This window comes from Electrophorus electricus, chromosome 16, assembly GCF_041902795.1.
Source record: "Electrophorus electricus isolate QZ-2024a chromosome 16, ASM4190279v1, whole genome shotgun sequence".
NCBI classification, from domain to species: Eukaryota; Metazoa; Chordata; class Actinopteri; order Gymnotiformes; family Gymnotidae; genus Electrophorus; species Electrophorus electricus.
Genome location: NC_137512.1, coordinates 26,464,420 through 26,487,500, shown reverse-complemented (window position 1 = coordinate 26,487,500; position 23,081 = coordinate 26,464,420). Strand labels below are relative to the sequence as shown.

At 43.4% G+C, this 23,081-nt stretch overlaps 2 protein-coding genes and 1 long non-coding RNA gene across 19 annotated transcripts in view; 1 reads left to right on the top strand and 2 right to left on the bottom strand.

The window, feature by feature from the left end:
* Positions 1 to 10,179, bottom strand: part of ccdc136a (coiled-coil domain containing 136a) — a 15,005-nt gene extending 4,826 nt beyond the window's left edge. For 9 of the 13 annotated variants that reach the window (XR_014117638.1, XR_014117639.1, XR_014117640.1 and 6 more), the window contains exons 1-7: positions 8,348 to 9,476; positions 5,379 to 5,579; positions 4,809 to 4,883; positions 4,062 to 4,379; positions 2,322 to 2,433; positions 1,355 to 1,556; positions 199 to 336 (exon numbers count right to left, since the gene is read on the bottom strand). Coding sequence is in view for 7 of the 13 variants with exons in the window: in XM_081699144.1 (XP_081555270.1) it covers positions 199 to 336; positions 1,355 to 1,556; positions 2,322 to 2,433; positions 4,062 to 4,379; positions 4,809 to 4,883; positions 5,379 to 5,579; positions 8,348 to 8,399 (1,098 nt within the window). In the remaining 6 variants the exon portion in view is untranslated. Of the gene's footprint in view, positions 1 to 198; positions 337 to 1,354; positions 1,557 to 2,321; positions 2,434 to 4,061; positions 4,380 to 4,808; positions 4,884 to 5,378; positions 5,580 to 7,971; positions 8,109 to 8,347; positions 9,477 to 9,504 lie in introns of those variants that run through there. The other 4 variants (XR_014117637.1, XM_081699142.1, XM_027028097.3 and 1 more) reach the window with 3 other exon arrangements.
* On the top strand, positions 7,938 to 22,737 carry LOC145651715 (uncharacterized). Of its 2 annotated transcripts, XR_014117644.1 has the most exons (4): positions 7,938 to 8,056; positions 21,378 to 21,500; positions 21,654 to 22,479; positions 22,598 to 22,737. It is a non-coding gene; the product is annotated as an uncharacterized LOC145651715 (long non-coding RNA). The 2 variants fall into 2 exon arrangements; XR_014117643.1 differs by having other exon boundaries at positions 21,378 to 22,479.
* Positions 11,765 to 22,447, bottom strand: LOC113588759 (transmembrane and coiled-coil domain protein 3-like). Of its 4 annotated transcripts, none has more exons than XM_027028096.3 (4): positions 22,307 to 22,447; positions 15,027 to 15,931; positions 14,576 to 14,798; positions 11,765 to 14,284 (listed from the first exon to the last, which is right to left on the bottom strand). In XM_027028096.3, the coding sequence occupies exons 2-4, from the start codon at positions 15,929 to 15,931 to the stop codon at positions 14,000 to 14,002; spliced, it is 1,413 nt and encodes a 470-aa protein (XP_026883897.2). In that variant the 5' UTR covers positions 22,307 to 22,447; the 3' UTR covers positions 11,765 to 13,999. The 4 variants fall into 4 exon arrangements, 3 of the variants coding, with proteins under 3 accessions (XP_026883897.2, XP_026883895.2, XP_081555267.1); XM_027028094.3 differs by having other exon boundaries at positions 14,663 to 14,798; XM_081699141.1 differs by having other exon boundaries at positions 14,120 to 14,284; positions 14,605 to 14,798.
* Positions 22,738 to 23,081: the final 344 nt, after the last annotated feature.

Sequence of the window (23,081 nt, the reverse complement as noted above, 5' to 3'; positions counted from 1 at the left end):
TGGGAGTTAGGTGTAGAGGTTGGGGGTTATCTTAGGAGGTTGGGGGTTGGTGTAGAGGTTGGGAGTTGGTGTATCAGTTGGGGATTGGTGTAGAGGTTGGAGGTTAGGTTAGAGGTTGGGGTTTAGGTGCAGAGGTAGGGGTTGGTGTAGAGGTTGGGGGTTAGATGTAGAGGTTGGGCTTGGCAGGTATTTCTCCACCTGTTGCTCGCTCCCATCTGTTATCTTTTCTAGCTCCTCCCTACAGTGCAACAGCTCCAGTTCCAACTCTGCCCGCTCCTTCTGACTGGTCTCAAACAGGTCCTGTAGTTCCCTCAGGTCAGTCCGCACCCTATCACACTAGAACACATACACAGCAGATGGAAACATGGTCCATAGTATGTGATGCTTGCATTCACAGAGCATCCATGCCTTAATTCTCATTCACACTGCAACTCCTCTGACAAAAACGAAAGAATGTTCCTCCCAAACCATGGTGCAACATAAAACAAAACAAGTGCAACAGACAACACTCTACACGAGTGCAAACAATACAATACAGTGCAATAATATCATACAATAAATAAATACAGGACACGACGAGTACGCAATGAACAGACAGTGCATTTATTTTTATCAGTATGCAGTACTGGGAATATGTAAAGTGGGTTGTGCATAGGAGTCAGTGACATGCTATACTGAACATAGCAGTCACCAGTAGCAACTAGAACAGTTCAGAGTACAGTGCTGATTTAGTACAGTATTCTAGCAGCAAGTAGGAATGATGTGCAAGAGTGCAAAAGGATATATGTATGTAAAGTGTGTATGTGTATAAAGCATATATGTGTGTAAAGCATATATGTGTGTAAAGTTTGACTTCAGCAACTACTCCGATACAAAAACAGTGTGTGTGTGTGTGTGTGTATGGGTGTATGTGTGTGTGGGTATGGGTGTATGTATGTGTGTATCGATATGTATGTATGTATGTGTGTGTTTGTGTGTGTGTGTGTGTGTGCGTGCGTGACTGTGCATGTGTGTATGTGTATAGAAGTGTCCATTTGTTGGAAATGGAATTGGAATTAGCCAGCATTTAAACATTTAACAGAGTTCAGCCATTTGCCAACATTTGCCAACATTTAACCCCTCTGACCAGGTTACTATATTATACTTAGACACTAGAGGTCTTTTTCATACTATATGTCTAAAGACAAAGGTGTCAGAATAATGCTAATTTTCAGTCATACGTGTAGTGATTCATAGAAAATTAGATACTCAAAGCACTCTAAGAATGAATGTTTAATGACTATATCACCATAGCTACCTGGTTCCCATTTCCTTCCCTAGTGCGTCTGCCCCAGCGGACAGGTGCCCATCTTACCTGCCTCTGCACCTGCTCAGCTCGCTCCTCCGCCTGCTTCAGCTGGTCCCGTAGAGACAGCACCTCGGAGAAGCCTCCACCCAAGCTGCCAGGTGGGAGCGGCTTGTCTTCAAAGGAAATGTTCTTCTGGATACAAACATCCACCAGCCTGTGGTTTGATCCTGATCCCTCGGGCTTCACAGCCTCTCCTGTGCTTTCAGAGCTGGTCAGAGATGCAGAGTAAAGTAACATATTAAACTCAACACAGTGCTATACGTGTGTGTGTGTGTATGTGTGTGTGTGTGTGTGTGTGTGTGTGTGTGTGTGTGTGTGTGTGTGTTTGTGTGTGTGCGCGTGCATATAGTTGTACTTTCAGATGGCAAAATGAAATAGTGGGAGTTGCTGGTAATGAAGGGAGCGAGAGAGATAGAGAGAAAGAGGGAGAGAGGGGGAGAGTATGTGTGTGAGAATGTGTGTATGTAGAGTGTGTGTGTGTGTGTCTGTCTTTGGCCAGTAGATATGTTAGTATGGCTGGTAAGATACATATTTAAAAATTACTTTTCTTACTTTATCCTCATTTTCCAAGTACCACCGAACTGCAATCAGCCCTTCCAATGTGCACAAAATGTTTTTTTAATTAAAGGAATATTTCAAATTAAATGAATTGTCTTCCAGCAAATAAAATTGCCTTAGCTACATAAAGGTGTGGAGTTACTGCTGTAAAACGCGTCCTCTGCATTGGCACATGTGTGTGGTCAGTCAGAGCTCTGCACGATCAGTAAACTGTACAGTTATGTGCCATACGTCCCCACATCTCTGAGCTGTGTTCAAATATATGACACATACGTTATATAAAGGACTGTAATCTTATACCCTCATTAGTGTTGTTAACATTGTGACTCTCAGACCACTCAAGAATTCAAGAATCAGTGTGAGAGGGAGAGAAAAACCGTGTTTAACTCTGTGTGTGTGTGTGTGTGTGTTGTACCCTGTACACTGTATCAGCTGTAATCTCTGTGCCAGTCTGCTGTTGGCCTGCTTCAGTGTCTCACACTCTGCTTTTACTCCAGCATATTCTCCCCTCAGCTGCTCCATCTCACCTGGACAAACAAACACTCAGTCAGTCACTCAGTCACTCACTCACTCAGTTGCTCCATCTCACCTGGACAAACAAACACTCAGTCAGTTAGTCTGGCAGTCATTCAGTAAGTCAGTTATTTTCACAATCAGTTATTCAGTCTTTTATTCACTCAGTCACTCTGAGTCATTTATTCTTTCAGTCAGTTGTCAGTTATCAGTTATTCACTCAACAAAACTATTAGAGGTATAATGTGTGCAGAGGTAAAGATCAGGGCCAGTGTCCGGGGGAATAACAGTTTGAGGAATATCAGTGCGGGGAATAACAGTGTGAGGAAATATAGTGTGAGGAATATCATTGTGGGGAAATATAGTGTGAGGAAATATAGTGTGAGAAATAACAGTGTGAGGGCTAACAATGTGGGGAATAACAGTGTGGGGAATAACAGTGTGAGGAATAACAGTGTGGGGAATATCAGTGTGGGGAATAACACTTTGAGGAAATATAGTGTGAGGAATAACACTGTGAGGATTAAACGTGTGGGAAATAACCAAGAGCCCATAGGTTGCTTCCAGTTTAACAAGTACAACGTGATACGTTGATGGTCATAGAATTCAGATGACTGAGATCTGGGGTAGTGAGCAGCTCAGAATAACATGAACTTGTCTGATGTAAATGTACAATGTTTTGATTTGGAGTGTCAATGTGAGAAATGAAAATGCTGACAGATAAACTGATCCAGTCAAAGACAACCAGGTCAAGCTTAGTGTTTGAGCTTGGGTTAGAGTTAAGGTTTACGAGTTAGTGTTAGGGTTATGGTTTAGGAGTTAGTGTTAGGGCTAGGGTTTAAGAGTTAGTGTTAGGGTTTAGGAGTTAGGGTTAGTGTTAGGGTTTAGGAGTTAGCGTTGGGGTTAGGGTTTGGCTTTAGGAGTTAGTGTTAGGGTTAGAGTTTAGGAGTTAGGGTTTGGAGTTAGTGTTATGGTCAGGGGTAGGCTTTAGGAGTTAGTGTTAGGGTTTAGGTTTAGGAGTTCGTGTTAGGGTTAGTGCTAGGGTTTAAGAGTTAGTGTTAAGGTTAACCCCTAACGGCTGGGGTTCTTTACAACGTTCACATTCTTCCAAGTGTTTCAACATGTGATGTCATTCTCTCACTAATGACATCACCCTCTCATTAGTGACATCACCCTCTTGGTATGTGTGCTACCCCCCTTCCAAACACACGCGCTGTGCTGGAGGCCTCTGACTTTTATTAAACACAGAGTGATTGATGCTTCTGGCTGCAGTGTGAAGACACCTTTGGAGATGACATGTATGCTCCTTCCACACTGATCTCAGCACAGGCAGCAGCGTGTGAGGGCAGCCTGACCTTCAGGAGCCAAAATAAAGATCTGATGGGCCACAAGTGCAGTGTGATGTGATCAGACCTCCTGAAGATGATCACTCTGAACACTTAAAGAAGGTCTGAACAGAACCAGTGCAGAGAACCTGGGCCATGGACTGGGCTCCTTTACAGTTGCCTGGGTGATTGCAAGCAGCGCCAGAACAATTTTAACTTTCTCCCCCCTCTCTTCTCTCCCCTCTCCTCCTCTTTCTTCTCTCCTCTCCTCTCCTCCTCTTACCCCTCTCCTCCTCTCTCCTTTCCTCTCCTCTTACCCTCTCTCCTTTCTCCTTCTCTCCTCTCCTGCTCACGCCGTTGGCTCTTCATGGCGATTTCTGCTCGTAGTGTCACCATTTCCAGCTCGTACTCCTGTGCTGAGCTCTCCATGCAGCCGAGTTCAGCGCGGAGTCGGCACAGCTCCTCCTGCAGGCTGGCAATGTCATTCTCACGCTCTCCTGCGGCTTCCTCAGCTCCCTGCTGGAGCAGCCGCACCTCCTCCCGAGCCACGCGTACCTCCTCTTGTGCCTCCGCCAGCTCTCGCTCCTTCTGCTCATCCAGGGCATCCAACTCCTCCTGAGCAGATTGCAGCTGGGCTGGAGATACAGACAGACAGAGAGAGAAACAGACAGAGGGAGAGAGACAGACAGATAATTTCTGACTCACTCTTCCAGTAGGTGGTCCTATTTCTTCCAGATGTCTGCAGGGTTGAGGGTGTGGTGCAGGATTATTGCTGTTCCTGGGATTACGCGCTTGTGGATTGAGATTGATGACATCATTCCTGGGGTGTGTTGGAGTCACTGCTCCATCTTAGGGGTCACAGCCCTTATACTTCTAACCAATATTGTTTTATTAATAATTTAAAAAGCATTTTAATATAATGGATTAAAGTTTGTTTCTAAAACAAATATAATTTGGGAAAGTTGTTACCCTACATATGAATTCAGTTTCAAAACACGTGCATGTGTGTGTTTGTTGTTTGTGTGTTTTATTGTTTGTGTGTCTTGGCCCCTCAGGATTGTTACCTTGTAGGCACTGAATTTGCAGAGTGAAGGCTTCCGCCTGGTGGGCACTGGCCAAGCGTTCATCCTCCAACAGACCTGCACATCAGCAGATCAGCAAAGATATTAGACTGGAGATACTAGAAGAGTGGGAGGAACACTGGGATAAAACGTTCCTACAGTGAGAGGAACATTGGGATAAAACGTTCCTACAGTGAGAGGAACATTGGGGTAAAACATTCCTACAGTGAGAGGAACATTGGGATAAAACATTCCTACAGTGAGAGGAACATTGGGATAAAACGTTCCTACAGTGGGAGGAACAGCATGTGCTATATGTGCGTTCTGCTCTCTGTGTCAGAAGCCCTGCTGTGTGACTGGTGGCCTCAGCACTGTGGAGGAAGATGTTCCCACTCTCTGAGCATGCTCAGTGGGGATGAGTGATGTCATCAACCAAGTTGGAGCTAGGACAGCATGTCTGGAAGCTTCTGTGAGGCTGCAGCTGTCGTCCCATTCCACACACGCCAGCCTGACACACAGTCTCTCCACACACGTTATTCAGGGTGGATGTGGAGGGTGGAGGTCTGAACTCACCCTGTAGTTCTGCTCCACTCTCATCCTGCTTCTGGGATGCATCTCGCACCTCCTCCAATTCCACTAGCAGTTGGAGCACCTGAGCCCTCAAATCCTCCAGCTCCACCTGTTCCACCTGCTCACACAGCATATGCTCCGCCTGCTCCGCCTTCTCTTGCTTCTCCATCAGGGCCTCCACTGTCTTTAGCTCACTACTCTTGTCTACACCAGCAAAGAAACATGTGACAAACATGTGAGAAACACTATCACTGCAAACAGTAGATAAAGATACAACACAACAGAAATACCCGACATTTCTTTACAGCTCTTTACTGCCACTGTTGAACACAGAATATTTCAAACTCAATTCTGTCTTTCCTTTTTACCAATATAACAAAGATGTTATATTTGACCTTTTCACTTTTCCTTCTCTACTTAGTCGAGGACAAACATGTTATATTTTACAACAGCAGCAGACTAGTATCTGAGATCTTTTATAAGAATTCATCCTTCATATGAGAATAATCATATAAGCACAACATCAGGAAGACTGACTCACCTACAGTATGGGTGAATGTGGGGGGTATGTGTGGGGTATTTGTGGGTGTATATGTGGGTGAATTTGAGGGTGTATGTGAGGGGTATTTGTGGGGTATGTGTAGGTGAATGTGTGGGTGTATTTATGGGGTGTGTGTGTGGGTGAATGCGTGGGGCATGTGTGGGTGAATGCGTGGGGTATGTGTGGGTGAATGTGTGAGGTATCTAAGGCTCTCTCTGTAAACTCCCGCTTCCACTAGTTCAGGTGAAGGTTAGATGGCCCTCATCAGTCACAACTTTTTAGGGCTCGTTAGTGAGGCGTTTAGGGACACATAGCGATGCTGCCATCTAGTGATGTATTAGCAAAACAACAGCTAGATGCCGATACATTTGAATTTATGTACATAAACAGATGTATACAATCCTCTACACTTAGAGTAATACACACATGCAAACACAGTCACCCACATACGATCGCTCACACACATACACAGTCACAAACATGCACACACATGTACACACACAATCACACAGACATACACACACACATACATATTTACACAAACATACACAAACACAAATACACACACACTCACACAATCACAAATAAATGTGCACACTAATACACGCACTCATACACAAACACACACACACACACACACACACACACACACACACATGGGCGCACACACATGCATCAGTGTATACATAAATGAACAATATATACAATTAATTAGCCAAAGCTAAAGAGTTCAAACAGTGAACAGGGTTATCAGTCTCGGAGGGGACAGATTCAGCAAAGACAGACGAGCATCTGATCATCTGATCACATGATCTGAGGGACCAGGATGTAGAGGAGGGTTCTGGTAATTATGTAATGAAAGAGCAGAAGCACTAAGCCCCTCCTCCAACCAACAAGAGATGCCTAACCCTCCACAGAAGGTTCTAGAAAATGAGTTTTGCTCTAAAATGGAAAAACAGTGTTTCACTTTCAAATCAGCCTTTTAAAAAACAGAAGCTTTTCAGTTTCACTGGAATTATGGTGACAAATGTTTTCAGATTCACATGTGTGTATAAATGTATAAAACACATGTACATACACACATGCAAATCTGTGTGAATGAGTGTGTGTATGTGTGAAAGAGACAGAGAGAGAGAGAGAGAGAGAGAGTCTGTATGTGTGTGTGTGTGTGTGTGTGTGTGTGTGTGTGTGTGTGTGGTGTGTGTGTGTGTGTGTAGGAGGAGTGGGGATGGCAAAGCACTAAGATCCTCTAGGCTGTAGTGATAAGATTGAGGGGGTGAGCAGTGTGTAGGCAGTGTGTGTGTGTGTGTGTGTGTGTGTGTGTGTGTGTGTGTGTGTGTGTGTGTGTGTGTCAGTTATTGTCAACAACTCCTGCTTTGGGATGAATATGGGGTGAATGTCCCATTCTAACCCTAATCCTAACCCTAAACCTACCCGAAACCTAATCCTAATCCTAATCCTAACCCTAAACCCTAACCCTAACTCTAATCCTAAACCCTAACTCTAATCCTGAGTCTCTGAGGGTTTACTGCAAATGGCCCTCAGGTGGAATCAAGAAGAACGATCACACTCATATCCAACTGCTTTCTTCAGTTCACAGATTCATATATTCATATATCCATTTTGAAGCATTTTGTCATGTTGAACACTGAAACATGACAACACTTATGACCTTTAACCCTAAACCCTGGTTAGTCTGCAGGATCCGCAGCTCCAGAGCTGAGGTGTTGATAAAGGTAAAACACTCGTGAACCTCCACACACGATGATGTAACACATGAGGTTGGACACGACAAACATATACGACAGACCAGCACACAATGAAAATACTATTACCCCAAGTTTCCACAACACGAAGAACTGCATTCTCTGAATTCCTTTCTGTGGTTGAGTGTGTGTGTTGTGAAGCCTCCCACTCCCTGTATGTGCTGAGCGCCTGACAGCTCTGTCTGAAGCCAACCTCACACTACAGACTGTGAAAGCTTGTAATATCACAGAGATTCAGCCCACACTAGCGGTACACAAGAACACACACACACACCGGCGACGCCTGTACCTGTACGGGGAACTACTCCATCAGAGCTCATATGAGTTCATGCCAACCAGAGATCCACACAGCTGTGCACAATTCTTCTGCCCAAGTAAGAGTGCTTCACCAAACCGTCTCTCTCTGTGACTCCCTCTCTCCCTCTCCCACTCTGTGACTCTCTCTCTCCCTCCCTTTCTCTAACTCTTCCACGCATGTTTCCTCTGTTTCCTTCTCCCTCTCTCTCTCTCTCTCTCTCTTTTCTCTCAGCTTTTTAACAACTTCTTTTACCCTTTAAGACCATGTGTTAGCAATGATGTGCTCACTAGGTAAGGAGTTGTGTGTGCACATGCGTGTGTGTGTGTGTGTGTGTGTGTGTGTGTGTTTGAGAGAGTATGAGTTGTACCTGGGGAACCCAGAGCTTCTTCTAGAAGTGGTGGCAGGCGTAATCCATCCATGGTTTCCACAACGCTCTGGGAGGAGAAGGCTGGAGTCTGCACACCCACCGACGCTTAATACACACACACACACACACACAGACACACAAACAAAAGGGAGGCTTATAGAACACACACACAGTGCACAGGGGAAAGTCTGGGGTCTGAAGAGACTTGTTCCCCTGAAAAAGTGAAGGAGGAGAGGAGGGAGAGAGAAGGAGAGGAAGAAAGGGAAGAGAGAGACTGAGGGAGGAGGAGAGAAAGTTAGGGTTAGGGTTAGGGTTAGAGAGGTTAGGGTTAGGGTTAGGGTTAGAGAGGTTAGGGTTAGGGTTAGAGAGATTAGGGTTAGGGTTAGGGTTAGGGTTAGAGAGGTTAGGGTTAGGGTTAGGGTTAGAGAGGTTAGGGTTAGGGTTAGAGAGATTAGGGTTAGGGTTAGGGTTAGGGTTAGGGTTAGAGAGGTTAGGGTTAGGGTTAGGGTTAGAGAGGTTAGGGTTAGGGTTAGGGTTAGAGAGGTTAGGGTTAGGGTTAGAGAGATTAGGGTTAGGGTTAGGGTTAGGATTAGGGTTAGGATTAGGGTTAGGGTTAGGTTAGGGTTAGGGTTAGAGAGGTTAGGGTTAGGGTTAGAGAGGTTAGGGTTAGGGTTAGGGTTAGAGAGGTTAGGGTTAGGGTTAGGGTTAGAGAGGTTAGGGTTAGGGTTAGGGTTAGAGAGGTTCAGCTATATCCGGCTTTGCTCTCATGTTATTTCTCTTTGTTTCTTTGTCTGTTGCTGAGAACTGTGTGTCCTGTCCCAGCGCCCAACACACGTCAGGCACTGCTGACTGCTATTTTCACCTCCTGCTCTAGTGCCTGACCAACACTCTTTAAAACTCTCAGCGTTCAGTCTGCTCCAAACGCCCTGTGTGTACGTTCGATGACGAGGTTCTTTTCTGTTTCCTCCGTGTTCAAACTAACCAGAAACTTTTATCCAGTCTAGAAGTGTCTCCTCCCTCTGCTGCTAACACAGCTGGATTCATATCTACGCAACACATCAAAAATGCATTGCACGCACGCACACACACACACAAGCACATGCACACACACACACACACACACACACACACAAGCACACACACACACACATACACACATTGTGAATGACTCCAGGGAGATGCAGGCTGCTGGAACCCTTCTGTAGTCCTGAGAATTTTGGTCAGTCGCTTCCTCACTCACTCTCTGTCTGTTAGGCTGCAGCTGTGAGAAAATGACGCACAGAGCACAGGAAGTGGGTCTATACTTGTGTTTCTGAGACAGATACAGGCTGAGAGGGAGAAGACAGACAGTGTGTATGAGACTAAGAGAGAGTAGTGATTAATTACTCTGAATACTGCACTGAACCCAGAATACTGCAAGACAGTGTAACCCAGAACATTACACCCAAACTGCTGCACCCTAACCCTTAAGCCCTAACTCCTAACTGGAGTCACCAGAATAGATGTGTGTGTGTGTGTGTAGGTTCAGATACATACTGTGCTGACACATATATCCACATAGGGGACAACTGCATATAAGGGTCCTCTATAGCTGTTATCAGTCTGTTTCAGATGTATGTACTTGGGGTTGATAACTAGCCTTTGTTCTCCACACAACTGGAATTGTCCACTTTTTAAAAAGCTGGATATTTATGCTTATAAAAATGGTGACTTACAACTTAAAATTCACTTTAAAATGTATGGCACCTTTAGGTAAAACTGTACAGCAGTACTGCTACTAACCCTAACCCTAACCCTTAACCCTAACCCCTAACCCTTAACCCCTAACCCTTAATGCTTAACCCTAACCCTAACCCTAACCCCTAACCCTAACCTAACCCTAACCCTTAACCCTAACCCTAATCCTAACCCCTAACCCTTAACGCCTAACCCTAACCCCTAATGCCTAACCCTTAACGCCTAACCCTAACCCTAACCCCTAACCCTTAACGCCTAACCTTAACCCTAACCCTTAACCCCTAACCCTCATCCTAACCCCTAACCCTTAACGCCTAACCCTAACCCCTAACCCTTAATGCCTAACCTTAACCCTAACCCTTAACCCTAACCCCTAACGCCTAACCCTAACCCTTAACCCTTAACGCCTAACCCTTAACCCTAAACCCTAACCCTTAACCCTAACCCCTAACCCTTAACGCCTAACCCTAACCCTAATCCCTAACCCTTAATGCCTAACCCTAATCCTAACCCCTAACCCTTAACGCCTAACCCTAACCCCTAACCCTTAACGCCTAACCCTTAACGCCTAACCTTAACCCCTAACCCTAACCCTTAACGCCTAACCCTAACACTTAACCCTAACCCCTAACCCTTAACGCCTAACCTTAACCCCTAACCCTAACCCTTAATGCCTAACCTTAACCCTGACCTTAACTCATAACCCTGACCCTGCAAGTGTAAGTTACCTTTCTGCAGCTGTAACAGACTGTAACTGTAATACATTTGAATTTTTTGTATACTGATTATGTAATTCTTGTACATGTATTACTACTCAATCCTCTCAATGTTAGAGTCAAACTGAAAATCTCTTACACACATGCAAAACAACTTTACAAACACACAATACACAGACCCACAAATCTCACTAATGCACACACACACACACACACACACACATCTGCACATAAGTGTATGGACTCACACACTCAGCACTTAACTCCATGTTTTCCTCAGACTGTGAACTGTTGCTGGGCAACAAGAGGAAAAATGAACTTGAGAAATAGGACAGCTTGGATTGTTTTGCAAGATTAAAGCCATTCTGAATATTTCAGTACAACAGAACTTAAATCTGAACTATCTGTGCCAGTGTGTAGCACTGTGTGTTCAGGCAACACAGAGCACCCACTAGAGGCCAAGGCTTCAGTAACATGCTACATGTTTGCAAAAGAGAGTCTGCATGATAGAGGCCCATCTGAATGACATGAAACTGAATACAATATTGATACACATACACACACTCACACATTCTCTTTCTTTATTACCAACCCTGCATTTACACAACACTTTGTTATTCTGCACTTAACAGCTTCCACTGACTCCTTCATTGTAGCAAAACCACCATCCACACAAACCTGGACCCCGAGGGTTAGGGTTTGAACACATCTGCCACAGACAGACTTGCTCCTCCTGGTGGAATCTTTGGGAAATGAAAACTCTGTCAAGGACGTGGGGTACAGTGTCTGCCAGCAGAGGGCAACATTGTTCATCTAGTGCAATAGTTCAAGACTGAGGCCACTAAGGGTACCTGTTTAAATGACATATTTCATTGCAAAGGAGTAAAATAGGATGAAAGTGTTTCAGGAGTTCCATGGACAACGTTTATAAATGTTGTATATGAAAGGTCTGATGAATCCTGAAGATTTTCAGTGACATTATTTATTTGTCAATTAAATGTGTATTTATCACAGTTAATAATGAATGGTTTTTTTATTATTAAAATAGCAAGAGGTCAAGGGTTATGGTTTTATTTCATATTGACCATTTTCATCAAACATTTTCTATGCATAAAATCACTTTTAACATAAATATTAAAAATGTATTATGTATTATGCCTGCATGTACATACCCAAGTCCAAGCAGACTTTTACTTTCACAGCACAGTGGGTAGCACGGTGGCTTGGTGGTTAGTGTGTGTTCCTCTCAGCACTCATGTCTGAGTCCCTATCTGGATGAAGATTTCATGTTCTCCCTGGGTCTGTGTGGGATTCCTTGGGTTTCCTCCCACAATCCAAAAACATGGATGTTAGATCAATTGGCTATCCCAAATAAATCATGATTGTGTGTCTGCATGTTGTCCTAGTGTGTGTGATTGTGTATCTGCATATTCAGTGGCTCTGTCCTGGGTGTTGTGCTCTCTCCCAGTGGTGGGTTGTGCTCTATCCTGGGTGTTGTGCTCTCTCCCAGTGGTGGGTTGTGCTCTATCCTGGGTGTTGTGCTCTCTTCCCTCCGTGCACCTGATTCAGTCCCCTAGGGGGCTGAGGTTTCCAGTTGAGAGTACGATGTGTGCAATTGACTGCACATATGGTGTTAATTGTAAAGTGACCTTGAATGGTGCTCTATAAATACAACTATATATTACATAACATGTATATATACACTCCCTGGCCAAAAAAAAGGTCACACACTCTAATATTTCGTTGGACCGCCTTTAGCTTTGATTACGGCACACATTCGCTGTGGCATCGTTTCCACAAGCTTCTACAATGTCACAACATTTATTTCCATCCAAAGTTGCATTAATTTTTTCCCCAAGATCTTGTATTGATGATGGGAGATTTGGACCACTGCACAAAGTCTTCTCCATCACATCTCAAAGATTCTCAATGGGGTTCAGGTCTGGACTCCGTGGTGGCCAATCCATGTGTGAAAATGATGTCTCATGCTCCCTGAACTACTCTTTCACAATTTGAGCCTGATGAATCCTGGCATTGTCATCTTGGAATATGCCGATGCCATCAGGGAAGAAAAAATCCATTGACGGAATAACCTGGTCCTTCAGTATATTCAGGAAGTCAGCTGACCTCATTCTTTGGGCACATAATGTTGCTGAACCTAGACCTGACCAAGTGCGGCAACCCCAGATCATAGCACTGCCCCACAGGCTTGTACGGTAGGCACTAGGCATGATGGGTGCGTCACTCCAGCTGCCTCTCTTCTTACCCTGATGCTCCCATCACTCTGGAACGGTAAATCTTGTGCTCATACTTTCACTATTAAACATCCCTGAGTTCTACTGTTGTTTTTCTACCATTTGATTTCACCACACGTTTAAGTGATCGCCGATCACGATCATTCAAGATTTTTTTCCGACCACATTCCTTCATCGAAGATGATGTTTCTCCACTGTCCTTCCACAATTTAATAATGCATTGGACAGTTCTTAACCTGATTTTAGTAGTTTCAGCAATCTCCTTAGATGTTTTCTCTGCTTGATGCATGCCAATAATTTGACCCTTCTGAAACAGATTAACATCTTTTCCATGACCACAGTATGTGTCTTTCAGCATGGTTGTTTAACAAATGAGAAATGAGAAGCTACTCACTGCATCAGTTTGGGTTAAATAACTTGTTGCCAGCTGAAACAGAATCACCATTCAGTAATTATCCAATGGGAGGCTCTTACCCATTTGCTTAGTGAAATCCAAGTGGTGACCTTTTTTTGGCCAGGCAGTGTATATTTCATTAACACCCCCCAGTGAGCAAGCTGTGTGTGTTAACTCTCTCTCAACACACACACACACACACACACAGACACAGACACTCTGTCTCTCAACACACACACACTCTCTCACTCAGCATTATTTTCACTCAGTCCTTAAGGCTCAGGTGGTAAATTACCAAAAAGGCCATTTTGTCTGTTATCAGTGATTACTGAAATCACAGCAGCCAGAGACGCACGTCACAGTTTCATATAATCCGACAGGATGGAGGGTGGGAGAAAAACGCCTCGCTCAGACTCTTCAAACACAAAGTACTGCAGTACTTTATTTTCCACTAAAGCTCTACATGCTCACGGTAGAGCCAGAGGTAGTGTTGGGGTTTATCCAGTGTTGGGGTTCTGTGTTGGTGTGGGTCTTAGCCAGGGCCCAGGTTCTACCCCAGGTTCTGCAGATGTCCCCAGTTCCTCCAGATTAGGGAGAGCAGCAGGGCCATCAGCGCGGTGGCCAGCAGGTGCTGGCGGCTACGTACGGCTGGCGTGATGAATCTGGCTGCCGTGGAGACGCAGACGAGCAGCAGCGTGGCGACAGCCAGAAGCACACTGATGACCTTCCCCAGCAGCACGCGGCCGGATGGCCCTGCCCCCTCCACATGCCCCGCCTGCTGCTGCTGCAAATCCTCCATCTTAGACAGCCGTGTCTGACAGGACTCTAGTGCCTCCTGGTGGAAGGAGCACAAGACATTTCTCTCAGACCTTCAAAATGGTTTTGGAAATAATTTCTCAGATTACCATATTAGTATGTGTAGTACTGAGTGTCATCTGAACTTTCATCTGAAACTATCTAGGACTAGACTGTAACTGTTCAGACAAAAAAAAAAACCTACATGGGTAACGCAGACACTTAGACTATGAACTCACTGCAGACTGTAGAATCTGTCACTCACAGCACAAACAGACCTACATCGTAGAAAGCGCTACAGTTCTCTTCCCCCTGGCTGTGTGCGGGATACCTGCAGGTCCCTGGCTGTGTGCGGGATACCTGCAGGTCCCTGGCTGTGTGCGGGATACCTGCAGGTCCCTGGCTGTGTGCGGGATACCTGCAGGTCCCTGGCCCTCTCGTTAGCCTGGTAAGCCACTTTCTCCGCGATGCTTGCCAGCTCCTGCTTCAGGTCAACCATCTCGCGCTGGTGAAGTTCCACCAGCACATTCAGCTGCTCCTCCAGACGTTCTATCCTGTGACGGAGGAGGAGAAGGAGGGAGTGAGAGAGGAGGTGGGTGGAAAGGTGAGTGATCCACAACAAGCCACAAAAGGCACTACAAGTTGTATAGACCAGTTTAAGTCATATAAGCCAATACTGGCCATATTCGGGCCATGGAAACCGTGGAAGTCAACACACTGTAGGGTACATGTAAGTTATCAGAATTGATCAGAGCAACGCAGTGTTAAAGCTGAGCGCTCACCTGTATCTCTCCTCCTCCAGAGTCTGCGTGAGGAAGCTGTCTCCTTTTAGCTCTTCATTCAGAGTCTCCATGTCCTGAGCCAGACGCACCTGAGAACGGCGGATTTCCCGGAGCTCGTCCAACACCATGCTAATGGTGCCGTCACCGTGGTGAGAGACAGCAGGGTTGCCGTTACTGTCGGAGGAGGCTGAGGTGCCCGTCGAACACTCGTCATCACTATGGTACTTGGATTTGCCAACTATGGTTGCACTCCCACCGAGAGCCCGCCCTCCACTCTCCTCCAAGGTGTTCTTGAAGTGGGCAATGTTGTCTGCGCTACCAAATTTGTTGCGGATGAGGTTGGCAAACTCCCTGGACTTGCTGAAGAAAAACGGCGGTGAGAGTGAAACCCCAGGACCGATGGTTTTTATTTTGTCCCAAGGATGCCGTCCACTGCCACTCATGTCCTTCAGAATGTCCTTGGACAAATCTTTGGACAAGTCCTTGGCCAAGTCTTTGGACAAGTCCTTGGCCAGGTCTTTGGGGCTGCTGTGTTTGGAGGAGAGGGTGCTCTCACTGTCCTTCATGCGACGGTGGTACTGCTCCAGCTTCTTCTGTAGCTGGCTGATGCTGTGTGCTGACTTCTGGTTCTTTTTTTCAAACACCTGTCTGATGCGTGCCACCTGCTGCTTGTCCGCCATGTTCACCAGCTTCAGGAATTCAGCCACATTGTCGTCCTGCTCCATCTGCTCCACCCTCAGCTGCTCTGTCACCTTCAGGATCTTCTGCTGCAGGCTGTCCAGGCCCAGTTGACTTCGCTGGGTCTCCAGCAGCAGATCACTGGAAGTGTTCAGGTTGGAGTCGGAGCCCCCACGGAGGATGGGTACTGGAATACTGAGCACATAACCATCTCCACGCGGCTCCATCTGCACAAACACCAACACAGAGAGTCAGGAAAGGGTTCAAAGCTACAACATTCTCCATGGAGACATCTATGAATATTCTCTTTGAAGCCTTGATCTCTGGCACCTTGTAATAAAGATCCTTGAAGTGATCCTTCATGTATGCTAGAGTTTTGCTTGATGAAGATAATTTAATCCAGCCAGGTTTGCACACATTTTCTGAATCAAGTTGATATAGCAAACATAGATCATGAATGAACTGCTTAGTGTAACAGATGCATAATCATATGCAAATTCATATTTAAATGAGTCTGTATAGTCCACAAGTCTCAGGAGCCCATCTTTCCCATCTTTGTTCTTCCTGTTCTTCATTGTGTAGCAGTGATTCTCTCCCACAGTTTGCTAACAGGGCTTCACTGCATGCAGTGTTCTCGCAACTCAGAGCATCAATATTTAAATTTCATGCCAATGAAATGGAGCTGTATAAAGGATGTCAGTATAAGATAAACTCACCAGCCAGATTATTAGAAATGACATTGTTTTAATTATTTATACCAATGTTTTGTTTTTCTGTAACTTCTACCCTAAAGCTCCCACATGTTTAGAGGGTTCATCTAATATAAACCTAATTTAATCTAAATCTAATATCCAATTAGCAAAAACAAAACCCTTTGTGTGTTTGCTGGCTTGCTGGCTTCTCCTGTAGTTGCTGTGTTTAAGGATTACCAGTGAGTTCAACATTTGACACCACAGAACTGACTCCACTAAGGAAGCAGGAAGTATGAGTGAACCACCCTGTGAAAAGTGATTGTTCTACTTCTAAAGCTCTAACTAAAAGAAGACAACAACAAAAGACTTTATGTGTTTGTTGGAACAGCTTCTGAGCACCTGCAACAAAAGATTTACCGAAACATTTAACAAAAATGTTTGGCAAAGCTTTTAACCTCATAAATGGAGCTTTTCCCAGGCTACAACCTTGCCTGGGTCCTCTCACACATGCCTGGGTCCTCTCACACTTCTGCTGGTTTCTGTGCTGAGTCAGAGGACCGCAGAGACATGAAGACATGTCAAGCTTTCTTCTTCTGTGTGTGGTATGACAACCAGATTTGTAACCAATCAGATTCACATCCAGTTTTCAATGACATCCCATGCAATGACAAACTTGTGTGAGCTGGTAAACAGACTGTGAGTCAGGGAAAAGGACATTCTTCCTCACGCTTCCTCTGCCTCAAACTCATTCTGAGTTGTTATTATTAACTCCACTAACCCTAATTATTACACTACTAACCCTAGCTCTCCAACAGTAACACTACTAACCCTAACTCTCTAACAGTAACACTAGGATAGAAGTCAAACCAAAGAGTAGGCGTTACACTAAGAACCACAGATTTATTTATCCAGCCGAGTGTGCCAGACATATTTGTCCAATAAACACACTCTCAGCCCAGCACACCCATCTGCAGCTGAGACTATGTAAATGAGTGAGAACATACAGAAAGATTTGTTGCTAATAATAAAACAGCACTGAGCATTATGAAAACTCTCAGTTCCTTCACAGACCTACAGACTGCTGGGTCCAGAAAAGCCCACAGCGCACATCCACATTGACACTCATGCTAAACTCTGACTAAACTCTGTCTAAACTCTGTCTAAACTCTGTCTAAAGCGTCTTAATAGTCATACACTCACTGTTTTCGGACAGACTGTATTTCAGCACACTCAAGGCTTTGTTAAAAGTCAGGTGTACATGTTGCTGCAAGCAGTGATCAGGATGAATGTATAATGAAAGGAGACATGCATTATATCCACTAGAGGGTGTCTGTTTCGTGCTGACATCTGCCTTTTACAAACAGAGGCCAAGATGTCTCCAGACACTTGTTTTTATGTGCAGGCCTACTTAGAAACGTGCTTGTTTACACTTAAAGCCAGTTTCAGAATACTTACTAAGCTCAGACTATGTACCTGTGTCAGTCTCCACTGGGATTTTAAGATGAAAATATTTTTTATCCAGTAGTAGGTAAAAGTAATGTAATGTAACAAGCAGGTGAATGAGAGTGATACAGCACGATTAAATTAAACAGTGTGAGTCCTGTCAGCACAACTTATAGACAGACATTCAGCTCACGAATACAAATGACAACACAGTTAAATGTTTACCCGGCCCTAACCCTAACCCAACCCTAACCCTAACCTAACCCTACTGCTGACCTCAACAGCTTTTGACCAAATTCCAACAAATCAAAACAAGTCTGCGTACTAAGCATGAAAAGTTTCTGCTCATTCGAACGCAGTGTCCAAGGGGATGACTTTTTTTACTAACCCTAACCCAAACTTATTTACTAACCCTAAGCCCTAACCCGGACTTATTTACTAACCCTAATTTATTTACTAACCCTAAGCCCTAACCCGGACTTATTTACTAACCCTAATTTATTTACTAACCCTAAACTCTAACCCGGACTTATTTACTAACCCTAACTTATTTACTAACCTTAACCCTAACCCTAATTTATTTACTAACCCTAACGCTAACCCTAAACCCTAACTGATTTACTAACCCTAACCCTTACTTCTTTACTAACCCTATTTACTAACCCTAACCCTAAACCCCAACCCTAACCCTGACTTATTTACTAACCCTAAACCTAACCCTAATTTATTTACTAACCCTAACGCTAACCCTAAACCCTAACTGATTTACTAACCATAACCCTTACTTCTTTACTAACCCTAACTTATTTACTAACCCTAACCCTAAACCCTAACCCTGACTTATTTACTAACCCCAACCCATAATTTATTTACTAACCCTAACCCTAAACCCCAACCCTAACCCTGACTTATTTACTAACCCTAACCCCCAACCCTAACCCTGACTTATTTACTAACCCTAACCCATAACTTATTTACCAACCCTAACCTATTTACTAATCCTAACCCTAATACCTGACTTATTTACTAACTCTATCCCTGACCTATTTAGTAACCCTAACCCTAAAACCTAATCCCGGATTTATTTACTAACCCTAAACCCTAACATATTTACTAACCCTAACCCTAAACCCTAATGTATTTATTAACCATAAACCAAACTTATTTACTAACCCTAACCATAACTTATTTACTAACCCTAAACCCTATCGCTAACTTATTTACTAACCCTAACCCCTAACCCTAACTTATTTACTAACCCTGACTTATTTACTAACCCTGACCCTTATTTCTTTACTAACCCTAATTTATTTACTAACCTTAACCCTAAACCCTAACCCTGACATATTTACTAACCCTAAACCCTAACATATTTACTAACCCTAACCATAACCCTGACTTATTTACTAACCCTAAACCCTAACCCAAACTTATTTACTAACCCTAACCCATTTACTAACCCTAACTCTAAACCCTAACCCTGATTTATTTACTAACCCTAACTTATTTACTAACCCTGACTTATCTACTAACCCTAACCCTAAACCCCAACTTATTTACTAAACCTAACCCAAACTTATTTACTAACCCTATCCCTCTTATATACTAACCCTAACCTATCTACTAACCCTAACCCTAAACCCTAATTTATTTACTAACCCTAACCTATTTACTAAGCCTAACCATAAACCCTAACCCTAACTTATTTACTAACCTTAACCTATTTACTAACCCTAATCCCTATCGCTAACTTATTTACTAACCCTAACCCTGACTTATTTACTAACCCTAACCCTTATTTCTTTACTAACCCTAACTTATTTACTAACCCTAACCCTAAACACCAACCCTAACCCTGACTTATTTACTAACCCATAACTTATTTTCTAACCCTAACTAATTTACTAATCCTAATCCTAATCCATGACTTATTTAGTAACCCTAACCCTAAACCCTAACCCTAACCCCGGACTTATTTACTAACCCTAAACCCTAACCCTAACCCCGGACTTATTTACTAACCCTAAACCCTAACATATTTACAAACCCTAACCCTAAACCCTAATGTATTTATTAAACCTAAACCAAACTTATTTACTAACCCTAACCCTAACTTATTTACTAACCCTAACCCCTAACCCTAATTTATTTACTAACCCTAACCCATTTACTAACCCTAACTCTAAACCCTAACCCTGATTTATTTACTAACCCTAACTTATTTACTAACCCTGACTTATTTACTAACCATGACCCTAAACCCAAATTTATTTACTAACCCTAACCCCCAATTTATTTACTAACCCTAACCCAAAATTATTTACTAATCCTATCCCTCTTATTTACTAACCCTAACCTATCTAATAACTCTAACTCTAAACCCTAACCCTGACTAATTTACTAACCCTACTAACCAACTTATTTACTAACCCTAACTTATTTACTAACCCTAACCCTAAACCCTAATTTATTTACTAACCCTAACCTATTTTATTAAGCCTAACCATAAACCCTAACCCTTAAACCCTAATCCTGACTTATTTACTAACCCAAACCCTAACCTAGTTACTAAACCTAACCCTAAACCCCAACCCTTACTTATTTACTAACCCTAACCCTTACTTCTTTACTACTCCTAACCCTAAACCCTGACTTATTTACTAACCCTAAACCCTAACCCGGACTTATTTACTAACCCTAACCCTAACTTATTTACTAACCATAAACCTGACTTATTTACTAACCCTAAATTATTTACTAACCCTAACCTATTTAAAAAGCCTAACCCTAAACCCTAACCCTGACTTATTTACTAACCCTAACCCTAACTCTAGGCTGCACTGCTGGGGGGAAACCCAGGCTCTACTTACTACCCAGCACTCTACTGCCTGCATGTCCAACACGCCTCAACTCGCTCACCTTAATCAGCAGTCTGCTTGGAACATTTCAACACTGCACAAAGTATGCAAATTATTCTCCACTTGATCCTCAATATCCCACACACACATGAGTGTGCAAACACAATAACGCACTCATTTTTCTGATAATTATAGTAGATTTTTATGTGTAACTAAATTCTTATATCGAAATAAATGATTTATTTTTTGAATGTATTATTTTAATGATTTTCTTTTACGATACAAATTAGGTGGTATTGATTTAAGCACTTTGCACAGTATGTAAAAGACTACATCTCACGTGTTAATACTCCATCATCATCAGACTACATCTCAGACTTAAACATCTGTTTAATTCTACATAAGCATCAGACTATATGTCACATGTTAATACTCTATAAGCATCAGTAATATCGACATAATACTACTCTGTCCAGATCAGTCATACGAACACTGTACTGTTGTCACTGTACCAAGTCACAGTTAAATACCACTAACACAACAAAACTTCCTCTGATGAAATAAGCAAAAATGCTTGTGTGTCATAAGACTCAGACTGAGATCAGACACATTTTGGTAAAGAATGCAAGTTTCCCTTCCACATTCCCCACATTTATAAACCATCTGTCTGTATTTTACAGGAAGAGTGTTGTGGTACATGGATAGGGAGATGACCCCTCTCCCCCACCCTGCTACTCCAGCTGATCACGTGCCCCCACCAGAGAACTCCAGGCAACAAAGCACAACTTCACAATCAGACCAAGGTCAAAGCTTTCACTAGTTACAATTTCACTAATTTCACTGAACTTTCACTAATTACAAGTAGTCTTTCCTGCATGTAGACCAAAACTAATGGACTGCTCACACCAATTAGTCACGCACATTCTGTTTCCTTTTTTGTTCGTGTCATTCTGTAGGTATAAACCCGCGGCAGGCGAGCTCACAAGATCATATTTTTGCAAAACTGTGCATCCGACGCGTGCATCCAGTCTAGTGTTGTTCTTTCTCAGACATCCTGTGTAACCCTGACACACTGCTCATCCCCGTGTCCACAGAACGAAGCTGCTCCGTGCTGCCCTGACACTCAGGTACAGTCTGTATGACGGCTGTAGTTTCAACCGTTTCTTGGACTTAAAATACAGCGTCTCGACGACAGCTGGCAAGACGTCTGCGAATATGGGACCTACTGTAGCCCAAAACTTATTTACAACCATTTATACAAGATGTAGGACAGCAACAGTGTGCTCTCTTATAGCCAACACTTCAGATGAAAGGTCCTGTTGAGGATCTACAGAGCAACTAACCCTATCGGAGTCCTGCACATACAGTACAGTATGGTTATATACGGTGTGTGGTCCAACAGGCTGAACAAACACCAGAAATCAGACTACACGGTTGCAAAACCCCAGTCATGTGAAGGAATAGTCACGGGAAACAGCGGCAAGTACAGTACCCATCGAAATTTAAACAGCCAGTTTTTTTAATCCACAGGTGGCATCAAATGATAACGTACAAGCAGTTTGCACAAACAGTTCCCGGTAACCGATCGTAGGTTTAATATGCGGTTTACCTTATTGCAGAGGAGCGCGCAGCACGCGGAGGTCAGTGGGAGAAATAGTTAAACCGGATTTTTATATAAAGCGGATTTTCTCGCTCCAGGGATTTTTCGGTATCAGCTGAACTTCTTTTTACGACCATGCAGGCGCGAGGTTCAGGCAAGTGAAAAGTCCAAAGACACTAACAGTAAGTATTATTCCACTGATCCACTGATCGACGTGCAGTGAACTCAGGATTTTCGTGGACATCTCGAATGTCCATCCCTGATTTTTGGTTAAACGGTTGGTTTTCTTCCAAACAAAAGCACAAGTTCGTGTCGACGTAAGAAGACTGCCCTCTGCATCTGTTCATGTGAAGGAGGCGGGAGAATGTGGCTGGTTATACAACAGTGAGAACGTAAAACCCTTCAGAGTGTTGATGGCATTTTTCCTGATGAGAATCTCGATTATTATTTTCATTTTAATTCATTTAATAAATCCATGAACATATTGGTTTTTCATGTATACGTTTTATTGTTTTCCACTGTGAGACATACTTGGAAAGGTTTTTATACGTTTTCCTTGATTAGACTCTGATACAATCTGCAAATACAAATAGTCTAATACAAGCGATGCTAATTTTAATATCGTCAGGTATTTATGCAAACCGAATAATTGCATTTATAAGCACTGTTGCCATAGTTACATTAGCTTTAGAACGGGAACCTGTCTTAGAACTTTAGCTTTAGAACATGAACCTGTGTTCTGCTCTTTAGATAGACACTCCCTCTTTAGATAGTTCTCCTCTGC

Coding starts and splice junctions, on each gene's coding strand:
- LOC113588759 (XM_027028096.3), bottom strand. CDS start 15,931: ATGGAGCCGCGTGGAGATGGTTATGTGCTCAGTATTCCAGTACCCATC. Junction 14,799..15,026: donor CTGGAGGAGGAGAGATACAG/GTGAGCGCTCAG, acceptor CCTCCGTCACAG/GATAGAACGTCTGGAGGAGC. Junction 14,285..14,575: donor ACACAGCCAGGGACCTGCAG/GTATCCCGCACA, acceptor TCCTTCCACCAG/GAGGCACTAGAGTCCTGTCA.